Raw genomic sequence first — 14,875 nt, forward strand, 5'->3', positions numbered from 1 at the left:
AGGACTTGTTGCACGTCTCAAAGTGGAATTTTCAACAGGAATGGATCTGGAGGTTACTCTAGTATAATTAGTGAAAATGTCAACTATACTTTGTATTTGGACAATAACAATGCCTGTTATGACGTAATATTTTGTTTACGAAGAGTTCATCGATTGCTGATTTGTTATTTTGCAACAAACGCCACCATTATTTGAAGAGAAGCTATCCGTCTACTGGTTGGTCAATGAAACCTCAAGAGAAACTTGGTTTGGATACTATTGCAATGTGGTAGTATGCTTAAGCTACTACAACATATATGCTTATTTTTGGGAGTAAAACGGTGATGCAATTGCAGTTGAAGATGAATAGGACTATGTGAATGCAAAGTATTCATTGCGCATATCCGCAAAGTGGAGGTCATTTCAATTCCCGTTCCTGTAAAACGGCACTTACACTACTTGTATCTAATACACCTATCGTTATTATATAATACATATCATGTTTATCTATCCATACTTTTCTCACACATATATCCTTAAAGCAAAAAAAAAGCGAAGAGTAGGAACTTGTTCACTGATCCATAACAAAATGACAAACACGCTTACGACTCGTGTTAGAAATTCTTATAAATACGACGATCAAATGATTTTTTTTTCAGTAGAACGCAATTTTCTACTTGTTCCGCCTCACTTTGACCGTGCTAATTGTCCCTACAACCAAATATTATGGCACCTCTGCAGATCATCGGCGCTGGCTATGGTCGTACTGGAACTGATAGCTTGAGGGAAGCACTTGAAATTCTAGGGTAAATAAAGAAACTAGTTGACTCTACTACTTGTCGCAAATATGCTGTTACTGTGTGAAGCGTATGATAGTATGAAATATACTTACACCTAAGCAAAACGTACTCGTATTTTTATATATAGCTACCGCACTCACCATATGAGACGTATGCATGAAGATAAAGATACCGATCCCGACGGGTTCAGAAATGCTTATGAGAATCCAACACGTTCTGTCGATTGGGACAGATTGTATGGAAATTACGATGCTGCCGTTGATTGGTAAGTACACACAAATAAGAGAGCATCAATGACAGCACATGAACTAACTTTTTTATTGTTATTTATTATCGACATTGATATTTCCACGACGGTTTTCAAAGGCCAACGGTTACATTCGTTGACAGACTTATCAATCACTACCCGGATGCAAAAGTTATCCTGACTGAACGGGATCCAGATAGCTGGTATGCTTCACTCCGCGAGACGATTGCCAAAGTGTTGCCATGCGACCCAAACGATGCTCACATAGGACGCATACGAAGCATGGCGCGTGCAATTGTACTGGATGGTGTCTTTCAGGATCCTGCAAAATCTGATATGCTACTGGATGATCAAGAGGCCATCAAAGCAAAGTACAATGCTCATGTTGCGTGGGTCAAAGAGAACGTACCAGAGGAACGTCTTTTTATCATGAAGCTTGGCGAAGGATGGGATCGGCTGTGCGCATTTTTAGGGAAACCTGTGCCTAACTTGCCATATCCGCACTCGAATAAGCGAAAAGGGTTTCAAGATTGCTGGCGCAAGTTCGATGACGGAGGACATTCATACCCTGTTGAGCCACTGTCCGTAAAGATGAGCTGATATTACTATGTTTGTAGTATGGCTGTATTCACCATGCTTGTGGCTTTATAGGTGCGCAGTAGGATTAGCTCAGAATAAAAACATTTTTTGATACTCTGATGTGATCGTATGTATAAATCAATGATTTATCTGTGTGACTGGTGATGAGACTCGACATTATACTGCTGATAAACTCGCGCTCACTCAGCTGGGGTGATGCCCTTACTATCAATACATGATCAGGTACAAATACTCACATGATATAACCAGAGCGTTTCATTAGAGTGTGTTCGTGTGGATATATACCATTTTTAGACCGAATCGTTTTCGGTTGGAAAAAAAGGGCATCAAAGCGTGCGATATATGCTGTGGTAGTATCAATACTTTCACATGCAAATATGCAAGAGACAGCAGCAACAATGCATGAAACTGTCCTTGGGCGAGCTTCAATGCTAAAACAAAAATTGTTGGGCATGAACTTTGTTTAGGGCGACTTTAACCTAAAAAGGAAAAACAACGGTTGTGCCATACTCACACGTACAGTACCAAGAAGCAACTGGGAACCTAATTGTTATGTACTGATGTGTCGCAAAGGGTCCAGTACCGTTTTAATTGTTCCATTGTATACTTTTGTGATACGCGTACCATCGCGCATAGAGAAGACGGTGTATCGTGACTTAATTGTTTAGGACTAATCTTGCTGTGAATTATCCTTTTCAAAGATGGTCTAGTAATGACTTGCGCGCTCGGTTACAAAGCGCATGGTATTATTCCCATCGGATGGACTAGCAAGGATTACATAGTCGGATTCCGATTGATCAAGGAACCACGGAAAGTCTTAATCTTTGTGCAACATTACAAGTATCATTAGGAACTACCAAACTACGTAGTGATCCAATTAGTGCAGGTGAGGGGGGGGCTGCTTATTCTTCCCCGCCTTTTTTCAATAATCAATCTGGTAAAGATATTAAATAACACTATCTTGTTTTTGAGACCTTTAAATGAAAAAAAAACATCAACACAAAGTAAAATGTTGGTCATTTATGTCACTATTGCTATTTATGTTGTTCTCCCAACTGATCGCTAGGTGACACTATGATCCAATGTCGCATGTTGCTGTGGATCGCATATGGTATAGCGTAGCATTTCAGGCATGTGATCTCAAACTACATGATCCAGAACATACGCACATTATTTCATTGTTCAAAAAGTGAGGCAGAGTTGTTGCTCAATGGGCTTTCTTTTTTGTTGTCTCTCGTTTTTGCTCAAGCTTCTGTGTTATTGGACATGTTTCTGATTGATCCGAGGTATCCAGGCTGAGGGGCAAGGTGTGTGTGTTCCTGTTCCTGAAAATCTTAAAAACTAGTGGTGGGGAAAAATAAGCATATCTGAAACCATGACAAGAAATTGAACCTTTTGTTGCTACGAAGATCTTGTAATCATAGCAACCAAGACTCTGTTGTCATGGAAATCGAGCAGAGGTATAAAGAAAGCGACGTTGGACTACGAAAGAAGGAAATTTCTCAGAATTCGTCGCTTGACAAGACAGAAGGATCAAGGCACTATATTAGTACGTAGTAATGAAACACAGACATCACCCACATTGGAAAAAGAGATGCTGCAGCCATGTTTAAGCATTTCAGGTTGCTGGGATTGACTTGTTTAACAAAGCGGGATCTTAATATGCTGTTCTCTTTGGGTACTAACCTTAATAAATATATTAGAAGAAAGGAAAGCCAGTAGCAGGAAGGGAGAGGGGAAGAGGTTGGGGGGCGAAGACCTTGAACGCTATGGTCAATGTTTACCTGTGTAACCGGGTTCAATTAAGACGTAGTACAAATATATTGTCGGCTAATTTCATTTGCTGCTGTACGGGGCATGGCCATCGTTATTGTTGCAAAATAAACCCAAGGATCGACATACATAACAACGCATTTCCTACGTTAGTATATATACTCGCACACACACACACACACACACAGACGAAACGTAAGCCCGAAAAGACGACAAATGGGTAGCGGAGTGAAAGAGCGTACGGCCAAGGGTAAAGGAAAGGGGGGGGGGTGCGGATGCTCCGTTTCCTCTCGGCTTCTATTTCTTTTTCTACCCTTGCATAGCTTGATTCAGTGCATTTGTGAGTAGGTAATTGAATGGGTGAGTGACGGGGCGATTCAAAAAGAAAACATAAAGAGAGGGTGCACAGTGAGTCGAGAGAGACAATAAGGGAGAGACGCGTGTGTGTTTACACAGAAAAAAACAAAAGCACCAACGATCAATGCCCGCGTTTGGAAAGACATTTTGTTATATGATGATGGTGCAACAACGAAGGGAAAAAAAAATATGGACACGACTCCGATCAATGTGAACGACAGAACAGAATCGTTTTTTTCTTCTTCTCTCTCTCTCTCTCTCTCTCTCTCTCTCTCTCTTCTTTAACTCTCACTCTCCTTACTTCTTTTGTGTACAGCGTCTTTTTGGAAAAGGACACGGACAAGAACAAACACTTTTGCACCGAGTTCTTCCTCCTTCTTCCTCTTTTTTTTTTACCAACCCGCTTCTTCTTTTCTATCTACGCACACACACACACACACCCCTGAGCGTTCCTTTTCCACTTTTTTTTGCGCGCGCGCAACCTTCCCTAAACACTATCAACTCACTCTTTCCATTTTTGATATCTTCCTTGCCATATACATTGCCAATTAATCGTAATGCAAGACGAAATTGTGTACGCTATTCACGACTTTGTTGCCGAGAACGACGACGAGATTGCTTTTCATGCCGGGGATTCCATTGTAGTTCTCGAGAAAGATGAAAAGTACATGGACGGTTGGTGGCAGGTAAAAAAAAAAATAAGGTTTTCCAACATATTTCTACTCTGTTTAGATAGAAAAAGAAGATGAACCAAACGCATTATTGTTACTGTTATTATCAGGGACGCAATCCACAAGGACACGTCGGTCTGTTTCCTATGAACTATACAACACACGTTAAACCTACTCCAGCACCACCACCATCATCGAGCACACCAGCACTCAGTCCCGCTCACTCGTCGTCTGGCAGCAACACGCTCGAGGACGAGATCGACAATGCAATAACTCACGTTTCAACAAACCTTATTACTCCAAGCACGTCCACTTCTGCTTCTGCTGCATTCATGCATCAACCACAGCCACCACCTGCTGGATCCCCACCACCGCCCCCTTCTTCTTCGTCTTCGTCTTCTCATCCAGCATCCGTAGTAGCACCACCTCCTATCACCACGATCGACACAACAACAACTGCAGCAGCGGCTCCTTCTCCTTCTTCGAAAACAGAGGATTGGTCGATCGATCAGGTTGCAGAATGGCTACAGTGCGTTGGGTTGGAGAATGTATCAAGTAATTTTGTTGGTGAGTCATTCATTCTTTTGTCTTCTTCATCCACTCCCCTTATGACCTTTCGCTCTATATTCCTCTCGTCTCCTCTCGTCCTCTTGTTCATACAAAACGAATCGTTTGGGAATGTAGAACAAGAAATTACGGGTGACATCCTGCTGAGCTTGACCATTGATTCGCTCAAGGAGCTCGGAATCACTGCCTATGGCCGTCGGTACAAGGTCATGAATGCGATTGAAAAGTTAAAAAATGCCACTGGCCAGGTAAAAATATAGCCCAAAGATGAGGGAATCCATAAGGAGTGCCAAGATAAAGGCTAACAGCAAAACATAGGGTAATGACGAGCAGCAGCAGCAGCAGCAGCAACCCAAAGAACAGCCAGAGCAGCAACAAAAACACCAGTCTGAGGCCTCAACGCCATCTGTGCCTTGCTCTCCTATCGATTCTGACAGCATGTACCAGTTTCCTCGAAAAGCACCAATGCCGCCGCAGGGTGGAAGCACAAGCACGGAGCTCAATCACAATAGCAGCAGCACGACATCGAGCAACAACAGTAGCAGTCATCGACGACCTACAGATTCACTCTTGACCGCCGGACAGTTATCTCCTCGCAGCTATGCATCCTCGTCTGTGAGTCGATCCAATACATTCCAGACCATCTCCTCCTCAAAATCATCCACTTCTTCTTCGGGTCGCATGCCCTCCCAAAAGAGCAGAGACAGCATTGAGAAAGAGCGAGCTCCGTCCATGGAGAATCAGCAGCAGCAACAGCAACAGCAGCAGCAGCCAATGGCGAGCATTCACGAATTACCCTCCTCTCCTCCAATCCATCCCATGGACGGTGGACGCACATTGTCGATGGCTGCAGCCGATCCATTCGCCACACGTGACCGTAACATGTCTGTCGCCTCTGTCGACCCATTTGCATTGAACCGTGCGTCGACCCATGTATTCAAGGCCCCCGAGCATGAAGGATGGCTGCACAAGCAGGGCGACAAGTACAGGACATGGAACAAGCGATGGTTCGTGCTCAAGGGAAGCAATCTGTTCTACTTTAAGAGCCCTAAAGAAGTGCGGATGAAGGGCATCATTCATCTGCGCGGATACCGGATTGTTCCTGACGAATCGATCCATCCGGGCAAATACAGCTTCAAAGCACAGCATGAACGAGAACGGACATTCTACTTTTACACAGACAGCAAAGAGTCCTTACGGACATGGATCAAGGTCCTCATGAAGGCCACCATCACCCGCGACTTTGCTTCGCCTGTCATGTCATCCAATCATGTTGCGACTGTCCCACTGGAAGTGGCTCAGCGACTGCGACCACGACCGCCGTCCATGCTCATCCATCCACATAGCAGCAATAGTAAGGCTGCTGCTGCTGCCGGTGCTACTGCTGCTGGCCACAAGTCACCGCCGATCAGTCCAATCGAACGACAAGATGAATGGCAATCGCCACCACAGCTACAGCATCAGCTATCTGCCAGCACCAGCACCGACACCAAAAACAGCAGCAGCAGACTGTCTCCACAACATCCTCCTCTGTCATCTCAGCAAAGTCGCGAGTCGGGCATCACTGTCTATCCAACCACCCTCGAACCACAGCACCCTCACCATTACCTCACTGACTCGCTGGCCGATAATGTGGGTGATGAACCAGACGTGCCGGATAAGTACATGTACGATCATCTCAATGGCCCATCTCCCATCGCACCTGCGCCTACACTGTCGTCATCCATCCTTATGAGTGACGAAGACGAGGATCTCATTGATCCGCACCACAAGGCTATGGTGCATTCACCGCCGCTTCAATCACCGCCACTGCCGCCCGCAAATTTGCCACCACCACCACCCCCTCCGGCTCCTTCATCATCTTCTGGCCCAAGTGCGAGAGATCTGACCCGGGTCCAGTATGTCGACTGGATCAACAAGCACCTGCCACCGGGCAAGCGTGCGATTGATCTCGCGGGCGCATTCAGAAACGGCGACTCGTTGATCCTCCTTTTGGAGAGTCTGAGTGGCAAGACGGTGCGCCGACCACCGGCCCAGAAGGGTGGCTCGGTGAGCATGATGATGCTCGATAACATTGTGGCTGCGTTCAAGTTCATGGGCCGTGAGGGCGTTGTCGTCGACGGGCGATACACGATCAAGGACATTTTCGGCGGCGATGAAGAGAAAATCATGGATATGCTGGATGCCATCATGGACTGGCGTGAAAAGATGACCGACGATGCTGCATAATGGAAAATTTACACTACTTCTCCCGCAAACACTCAATCACCCACTCACCACTGCCACTTTACCTCTCTCTCACATTCATTTTTTGCTATTACATCCCATTTTCTTAAAGGAAAGAAAAAAATAACACCCTCCCTAATAACACACACACACGCACACACACACAAAGTAGAATATAGTCTATAAACTTGTCACCATAAATTATGTATTTATCTTTTTTTTATTTGTTCCCATAGCAATTATCTAGCACACTAGCACAAACAAAAAAATAAGCTGAAACGCCAAATTTTGCGACTACTGAGGGGAGCTGGTGTTGCGAAACGTCACCCTTCGCACAGTTTCACATTCCGCCCGCCTTGCATCTCTCCAGCGGGGTCGTCTGGGCCTATTCTTTTTCTCTTCTTCCACTCACCCCCTTTGACTTGGTTCTCTATATTCCCCGTCTTTACTTTTTAAAACCGTAATTGTCTTTTTTCCTTGCTCTTACAAAAACCGCTCTACGTGCTCTTGTTATTAAATACTTGTTTTATAATAGCTCTCCAAATACCATAAAGAAATATAACAATGGCTGATTACTGGTAAATTCTTTCATTCTCATCTGAACACTGTTACTCTTTCCAGATTGACACTCACACACACGCATGCAACTCAACTCACACACATTATACTAAACTTCGTACGAATACATGTACATATATATATATAGCCCTGTCTACGCCCCCTTCTTTGGCACCATGGGATGCACTGCCGCTATCGTCTTTAGCTGTAAGTTTTCCTTTTCTCTATTTCTTTTTGCTGAAATTACGCGTCGTCGCCGTTCTTCTTTTAACGGTTATGGGGCTTTTCCCCTGGAAGGTCTCGGAGCCGCGTACGGTACCGCCAAGTCTGGTGTCGGTCTTTCGGCCATGGGCGTCCTTCGCCCCGACTTGCTCATCAAGTGTATTATTCCCGTTGTCATGGCTGGTATCTTGGGTATCTATGGTGTCGTCGTCAGGTAAGAGAGAGAGAGAGAGAGAAAGAGAGTTGCTTTTAGTTGCTTAGTGTAAAGTAGTAGTAGTCGTCGTAGCTAGATACTCATAAAAAACAATCATCTTATCTGTAGTGTCTTGCTGTCCGGTGGTCGTAAGTATCTTCTACACACCTCTTTTGATCAAAAAGAGATAAAAAAAGGCTTAACATTTTTCTTTTTCAGTTGCACTGAAGCAAACGCTGTTTGCTGGTTTCATTCAGTTCGGCGCTGGTTTGAGCGTCGGTCTTTCCTGCTTGGCTGCAGGTATTGCTATTGGTATCACGGGTGACGCTGGTGTCCGTGCTACTGCTCAACAACCCAGAATGTTCGTCGGCATGGTAAGTCTTGTCGTCGTCGTCGTCTTGCATGCACATCTTTTTGTGTTGTACCAGAACGCCAAAAAAAAAGCTCACACTCCTTGTTATTTTTTTCCTAGATTTTGATTCTCATTTTCGCTGAAGTCTTGGGTCTGTACGGTCTTATTGTCGCACTGATCTTGAACACCAAGGCATCCGGTACCGAAAGCATCTGCGCTTAGAAAGGAAGAAGAAAAAGAATAACCGAGAGGGAGATGTAGCTTTTTTTTTCTTTTCTTTCGTTTTGTACGTGTAAAAAAAAAAGAACTTCATATTCCTTTATTAAAAGATAACAGCACAACACAATATCACATCACCAGCTTTCTCTATGTATCTTTTTCTACTTTCGAAACAACATCATCCGGTGTTGTGCCCTGAAGTCTTATTTCGCTCGTACTATCATGCTGCATAACGGCTATTATTGCTCGGGTTGTTTGAGGATTGTGCGTCTCTTCTAAAGGGTTCCTGGGGAGCTTGGCGTATGTAGAGTCCAACTCTTTTCATACACCAGTCGGCTGATATACAGTCTTTGACATGGTAGCTTGATGCTTTATCAGCGTATACATGTTCTATGCTGCTAATATGAGTATACAATGCTCTTTAAAACAATCATGAGATCTCTGGAGGGCAGGAACCAAAGATTGTGGATCCATAAGAAAACGCCCAATCGGCTCTCGGCATCATCGGTCATTACGCCACAACATTTTTATAGAACTTGAAACGTTCCTGGAGATTCTTCTACCAAAATAGAACGAGCACCGACTTCCTTCCTTACTCTGGGTGTTCCTTAATGTATAAGCTCTCTCATATAGTGCTACATAGCAACATCAAGCCCGCATTCATCTGCTTATCCTTCAGCAGGAAAGCGTGTAGCTCATATTACTTATTATACCACTTGCAGCAGTATCTAAGCCTAGTGTACGCCTAATTATTGAGCATCCAGTATACGTTTGGTCCTTTATCTGGTGGCGTTGTTGCCACTGGTCGCTAAAATGTATAGAACTACTACTGAAGTCATCGCCTGTGAAATCACTGAGAGCATATCAATAAGACACTCATTCGTCAATCGTCGCTACAATGATAACGGCAGCGATTTGCTACTTCTTCTCTTCGGTCGTCAAAGAGAGAGCGAGAGAAAGGTCGCACATGCTTCCGACCGTTCAACAACAAATGACAAAGCAAGTCATCTTATGCCTTCCTTTTTTCTTTGTTGAGTATTAGTGAAACCACAAAATAATAATGACAACTCACATGGCGCTATATAGCAAATAACGCGTTACTCGTTAAAGCTAAAGTCCATTCCATTCCATTTTAGATACCTCTTTAGTTTCTCCACCAAGTAGGCAGCGTTCAAAAAGTAAGCACTTGTGAATTTTCCCATACTTTAGGATCACAATGCAAGGCCAAACTATCCACGGTCCCTCTAGCGCCCTTTGGAAGAAAGCAAAATGATATTCGGTTACATAGTCTTTCAGTGCAATATATATGATATAATCACAGATCAAAATTTGATAAATGATATGCTATAGCCAATCTAAAACCGTCGCTTCAAATTAATCCGTAAATTAACGGGCGTCATGATGCCGACGCCAGAGATCACCACTTTATCCTTGTGGATAGAGTCTTCTGGTAAAGAAAGCTCGTATTTTCTCACTAGAAATTGTTAAAGTAGAGAAATCGAAAGGAGAAAGCAAGATGTGTGTTCAATGTCGAGTCAAGTTATATAAAAGCGAATTGCAATGGAAATCGTTCGCAACGTTGTTTAATAAACTTACATAGCATCGGGAGAAAAACTCGCTGTTCGGCCAAGCTAAAGTTCATACCGATACACTGACGTGCGCCATTACTAAACGGCAACCAGCTCATGCCCATTTTGGCTACTTTTTCAGCCTCTCCTCCAGGTGCAAATCGCTCGGGATCAAAGACTTTGGGGTCCTTCCACACCTTCACATTACGTTGGATCTCCATGATATCGACTGTCACGCGGGTACCCTTGGGGATGTAAACGCCACCTAAATCCGTATCTTCAGTTGCTTCACGAGCAACAACGCCGGTAGCTGTAACGTTTCGTCGCATCGTTTCTTTTTTTTTTATAAAAGTTTATATTACCATCATTATAGCATTTCGTTTTCGTTAGTATGTAGTTGTTTGTAAATAGTCCTATGTATTACACATTACCTTTGATTACTTGATTGATATAAGGCATCTGCTGTATTTGCTCTAATGTGGGAAGAACGTCTACGGACTTGTCACCAAGGACTAGGTTGGCCTCTTCGCGTGCCTTTTCTTGTACGTCCTGAAAATACGATTGAGATATACACCGTAAGAACTCCACTAGCTTACAGTCAAATATTATGAGCCGACATATCACATACCGGATGCGTAGCCAAGTTGTAGATGGCATACGACAAGGCGTTAGCAGTGGTATCATGGCCAGCTAAAAAATGATTAAAGTTCATGTAGTGGTGAGTACGCTATATAGTATGTAAAGATGTACTAGGTCCTTTTCTCTCTTTGTCTCTTCCATCGCTTAATATAGGCGATGCATACCTAAGAAGAAAGCGCACAAATTGCTCTATAAATTTAAACGGGTATATCATTAGCGATAAATAATCATCAGCAGGCAAGCAACATTATTGAAAATATGTTACCTGTAATTCTTCATCTGTTAATTTACCGTTACCCTCTTCGCTGGCTTCCAGCATGAGGGTAAGCAAGTCTTTTTCGCTGGTGCGCTTTTCGGCAATCGAGCTATCATTAACCAAAGTCTCGCGCTTCTTGGCGATGATTTCACGAATTTTACCGAGAAAAATATCGAGTTCCTTGTGTGCCTGTTTGCGTTTAGGAAACAGGAATAGCCAGCGAGTCTCAAGCGAGGGTAATAGCATGAACAATGGATCGGTATTGGCTTTCATAATGCTGTTGTATCGGGTGACCCATTCGTTGGTAGGATCCGCGACGGAGTTAAAATCGAAATCTACACACAATAATATTATGCATTCAGCAGGTACTTTTCTTTTTCCATCCCTATTGACACTTACCGAATCCTGCAATGCCAATGGCATCAAGCGTCCAACGCTCTAAAACTTCATGGATTTCGATCGGGCTTTCCAATTGCTTATCGAGCTCAACAAATAGTTTTCGTGTCAGATCACCGAATAAATGAACAGGCATGGACCTGTGGAAAGCTGGGTTCATAACCTAATTTTTGGCAATTTAAAAAATCAACGTGTTCAATAAACATAACTCCCTCTTTTTCCTTATGAGAGAAAGAGATGCTTACGCTTCGTTGCTCTTTCCAATGTTTTCCAATTAAAAAGATAATATTGGGACCCATCGCAAATCTGCCAAACAGCGTGTCACGGCGACCTAAATTCATGTTGATCTTTGGAAAGAGATCTATGTATTTTTATGAGTCCATTTTATGTCCATTTTTATCCATTCTTATTTGATCCCTTTACCTGCTTTGAGCAATAACTTTTTGGCTGATTCTGGACGTGTGACATGAACAGTCCAGCCATACACATCAAAAACCTAAACAGTACAGAACAATTTTTTAATGGGCAGCAAGGTCAGCATGAGTTATCCCCTCACAGAAAAGGTTACAGGTTGCCTTACAATATATGATCCATGCTCAGTCTTTGCACTTATTGGAACAGTGATGTTTTCGGCTGTCTCATCATAGGGTTGCTGTGTCAAAAAGCTGCTCACGTATTTGAAGAAGTTCGCTTGGGGAATGTGACGGAGGTGTTTTGGTGGTTTTGTGATCTTTTCAAAAGCAAGATAAAGCCCAAGCAACGCGACTGCGATTGCAACTGATCTTGTTCGATTTTGCGATAGTAGTGCGTTACTGCTAGCGCCATTAGCAGGAAACAGCGTAGACCATAGTTTATCTTTGATACGCACGATAACAGAAGAAGAGACAGAGGCCATTATGCTGTATGTAATCTCCTTGTTCGTCTGAATTGGAAGATAAACAACAACACAAGAAGAAGAGACAAAAAAAGAAGCCTAATTTAAATATGTATAATTGAATTACCCAGCTAGGGTTTGTCTGGTGTAATGTCAAGCAAGTGTGGAGCGGATGAGGCGCCGAATATTCCTCCGCTCACCACTCAATAAGCTGCTGTTAGGTAAGTGTGGGTTACGAGATTTTACTCAAAACGGTTTAGCTTGTTGTATACAAGCAATTTACAGGCAAGCAAAAGAAGAGGTACTTTGTTAAATTCTCACATGCGTCGTAAGTAACAATGAACAGTAAACATAAAAAAGAATGTACAAGAGAACCTACCGAAAAGACAGCCCCAACCCCTGGAAACGGTATGACCCATGGGAAATCGCTATGCAGGAGTGATATGTTCGGACGAGGTACAGGTGCAGCGCATTCATGTCATTTGTGGAAGCTTCTTGCAGGTTCTTTGAGAATTAAACAAGTAAGCTTGGTCATGGTTATTAAAAATGAATACAACCAGCCATAAATTTGCCTTTATAATAGCACATCACTAATGTGCTTCGAGAGCTCTTTTCATCCTTCTTATATACTACGGTAGCCGGGGATACCATTATCGATGATCATGTCGCATTCACCAGTGAATACTTTATAAAAGAGTCTGTTTAATGATGACAGCGAGTATACATTAATATTCTTCCTGCCCCTCAATATCTAATAGTTGTCCAAGCAAAAAAAAAAACCGAACAATCGGTGCAGCACTGCTGAAACAGGAAATAATTATAGTATTGAGATGCAAATTAGGCAAACTTGACTGCTAAACTGCCATAAAACCAAAGTCAATAATCAAGAATTCGGTAGCCTTACAATAAACATTCAAACAAACTAAAAGGTCCATACCGATGACAGACAAGTGTAACAAATAAAATAGAGCAGGGTGACGGGGCACAAATATCCAAAAGACAAAGAGTAATATCCAAGTAACTAAAATATCCAAACCAATGAGTTTTCCTAAATATCCAATCCAGTTTCCTTGAGGTCTTGATCCCGAATACATACAGTGAGTCCGGTCTTGCAAGCTTGTATTCAATGCCAAATCAAAAGCAAGTAACGGGGAAGAGAGCTGTTGTTTTATTTTGACCAGAATTGCAGTATTTATATCCTATCAATTACTCTTGTGCAGCTACAGTCACAATAGGGGTCGAGATACAACCTAAACAGAACAAATTGTAATCACAACAATAGTGTAACCTGCAATGCTTTCCTTTATTGGACAAAACACTTGAAGCATATATGGATTTAAATGGGTCTTTTCAGATAGCAACTATCTGGGTACACATATTGTACGCTTCCGCTCGCGCTATGCTAAACATTAAATTATGATAAACCACACAGGACCGAGAAAAAAGAAGCGAGCTTCTGTTGCTCTCTATTCAGGGTATAAGCTTGCGGAATTCTACTGCATACAGATATGCGATGTAAACGTGTGCTTTTAAGTGGATCATATGATCCAAGAAATTCAGGATTATAAGACAACCCATGAACATGAATTATAGCGCTCGGCAACTACAATCAAGAGATGCATACCTTATCTATAGGTAGTCTTGTCCTTAGAAGATCCAATACTTTGGTTTCATTGATGTCAAAGAAGAACCCCATGTCATCTATCACAACAACACATCTTCTTATGTCTAATTACCAGCCACACTGCTCTCGTACACTGGAAATGACGTGAGCGTAATCTATAACTGCTGCTGTTGGTAATCATTACGTAGCACTAGAGCAAAATATATATTCATGCAGCTTCTTACATCACAGTATTTCACATACCGCAGTCTAGTCTTAATATCATGGGGGAGGGGTTGGTTGCTAAAGGAGAAGATATGCATCATGGGTACTGGGTACATCCGATGTGAACTAGAATATACCACCACTCTGATGAAAAGTTGCAAAGAAGACAAACGACTCTTCAGTTTTGTTACCGGACTTGCTTTCTAAGCGAAATGGTGTATATACCCCCAAAAAGGGATGGCTAGAGCCCGATTAATAATCCAAACTTTGGGTGCTCCGCGTTTTAGGGACCCTTTCATCAAATCGCAAAATGCTGCAGCGATGTCCAGCGGGGATTATGCAATCGATCCTTTTTGGACACTTGTAGCTACTACTAACACACATGTACGAGAAAGATTTTTGTACGACGCTGCTTATGTGGATATGTGCTGCAAGTTTAATATGAAATATAGGAGATGCTCTAACTATTTTCAAATCACTTGATTTTACTTCCAAAACAGCTGTTCATGTCGCGACTCCAGTTCAACTGGTTTATCGTGAAGGCTAGCAA

At 42.8% G+C, this 14,875-nt stretch overlaps 5 protein-coding genes across 5 annotated transcripts; 3 read left to right on the forward strand and 2 right to left on the reverse strand.

Annotated features, from left to right (window-relative positions):
• Window positions 1-686: 686 nt before the first annotated feature.
• Window positions 687-1,626, forward strand: BDB00DRAFT_906827 (P-loop containing nucleoside triphosphate hydrolase protein; the record flags this gene model as incomplete). The annotated part of the gene is made up of 3 exons (XM_053128608.1): window positions 687-785; window positions 907-1,044; window positions 1,146-1,626. The coding sequence occupies exons 1-3, from the start codon at window positions 706-708 to the stop codon at window positions 1,624-1,626; spliced, it is 699 nt and encodes a 232-aa protein (XP_052979858.1). The 5' UTR covers window positions 687-705.
• Window positions 1,627-4,030: 2,404 nt separating this feature from the next.
• BDB00DRAFT_938929 (uncharacterized protein) lies at window positions 4,031-7,606 on the forward strand. Its single transcript, XM_053129302.1, has 4 exons — window positions 4,031-4,442; window positions 4,538-4,994; window positions 5,112-5,242; window positions 5,313-7,606. Exons 1-4 carry the CDS (start codon window positions 4,314-4,316, stop codon window positions 7,221-7,223), a joined length of 2,628 nt encoding a protein of 875 aa, XP_052979859.1. The 5' UTR covers window positions 4,031-4,313; the 3' UTR covers window positions 7,224-7,606.
• Window positions 7,607-7,613: 7 nt separating this feature from the next.
• On the forward strand, window positions 7,614-8,907 carry BDB00DRAFT_822697 (V-type proton ATPase proteolipid subunit). Its single transcript, XM_053123488.1, has 6 exons — window positions 7,614-7,798; window positions 7,927-7,985; window positions 8,076-8,214; window positions 8,323-8,342; window positions 8,413-8,567; window positions 8,666-8,907. The coding sequence occupies exons 1-6, from the start codon at window positions 7,785-7,787 to the stop codon at window positions 8,765-8,767; spliced, it is 489 nt and encodes a 162-aa protein (XP_052979860.1). The 5' UTR covers window positions 7,614-7,784; the 3' UTR covers window positions 8,768-8,907.
• A 1,091-nt stretch (window positions 8,908-9,998) lies between these two features.
• On the reverse strand, window positions 9,999-12,562 carry BDB00DRAFT_822702 (cytochrome P450). Its single transcript, XM_053123489.1, has 10 exons — window positions 12,204-12,562; window positions 12,047-12,119; window positions 11,869-11,984; window positions 11,627-11,786; window positions 11,237-11,562; window positions 11,136-11,160; window positions 10,961-11,022; window positions 10,764-10,881; window positions 10,361-10,666; window positions 9,999-10,238 (listed from the first exon to the last, which is right to left on the reverse strand). The coding sequence occupies exons 1-10, from the start codon at window positions 12,516-12,518 to the stop codon at window positions 10,120-10,122; spliced, it is 1,620 nt and encodes a 539-aa protein (XP_052979861.1). The 5' UTR covers window positions 12,519-12,562; the 3' UTR covers window positions 9,999-10,119.
• Window positions 12,563-13,171: 609 nt separating this feature from the next.
• BDB00DRAFT_822703 (uncharacterized protein) lies at window positions 13,172-13,648 on the reverse strand. The gene has a single exon (XM_053123490.1). It carries the CDS (start codon window positions 13,589-13,591, stop codon window positions 13,352-13,354), a length of 240 nt encoding a protein of 79 aa, XP_052979862.1. The 5' UTR covers window positions 13,592-13,648; the 3' UTR covers window positions 13,172-13,351.
• Window positions 13,649-14,875: the final 1,227 nt, after the last annotated feature.

This window comes from Zychaea mexicana (genome assembly GCF_025766255.1).
Source record: "Zychaea mexicana strain RSA 1403 chromosome Unknown BDB00scaffold_35, whole genome shotgun sequence".
Classification (NCBI taxonomy): Eukaryota; Fungi; Mucoromycota; class Mucoromycetes; order Mucorales; family Lichtheimiaceae; genus Zychaea; species Zychaea mexicana.

Coding starts and splice junctions, on each gene's coding strand:
- BDB00DRAFT_822703 (XM_053123490.1), bottom strand. CDS start 13,591: ATGTATTCGGGATCAAGACCTCAAGGAAACTGGATTGGATATTTAGGA.
- BDB00DRAFT_938929 (XM_053129302.1), top strand. CDS start 4,314: ATGCAAGACGAAATTGTGTACGCTATTCACGACTTTGTTGCCGAGAAC. Junction 4,443..4,537: donor ACATGGACGGTTGGTGGCAG/GTAAAAAAAAAA, acceptor TGTTATTATCAG/GGACGCAATCCACAAGGACA. Junction 4,995..5,111: donor TGTATCAAGTAATTTTGTTG/GTGAGTCATTCA, acceptor TTGGGAATGTAG/AACAAGAAATTACGGGTGAC.
- BDB00DRAFT_822697 (XM_053123488.1), top strand. Junction 8,215..8,322: donor ATCTATGGTGTCGTCGTCAG/GTAAGAGAGAGA, acceptor TCTTATCTGTAG/TGTCTTGCTGTCCGGTGGTC. Junction 8,568..8,665: donor CCAGAATGTTCGTCGGCATG/GTAAGTCTTGTC, acceptor TTTTTTTCCTAG/ATTTTGATTCTCATTTTCGC.
- BDB00DRAFT_822702 (XM_053123489.1), bottom strand. CDS start 12,518: ATGGCCTCTGTCTCTTCTTCTGTTATCGTGCGTATCAAAGATAAACTA. Junction 12,120..12,203: donor CTGAGCATGGATCATATATT/GTAAGGCAACCT, acceptor TGTACTGTTTAG/GTTTTTGATGTGTATGGCTG. Junction 11,985..12,046: donor AAAGTTATTGCTCAAAGCAG/GTAAAGGGATCA, acceptor AAAAATACATAG/ATCTCTTTCCAAAGATCAAC.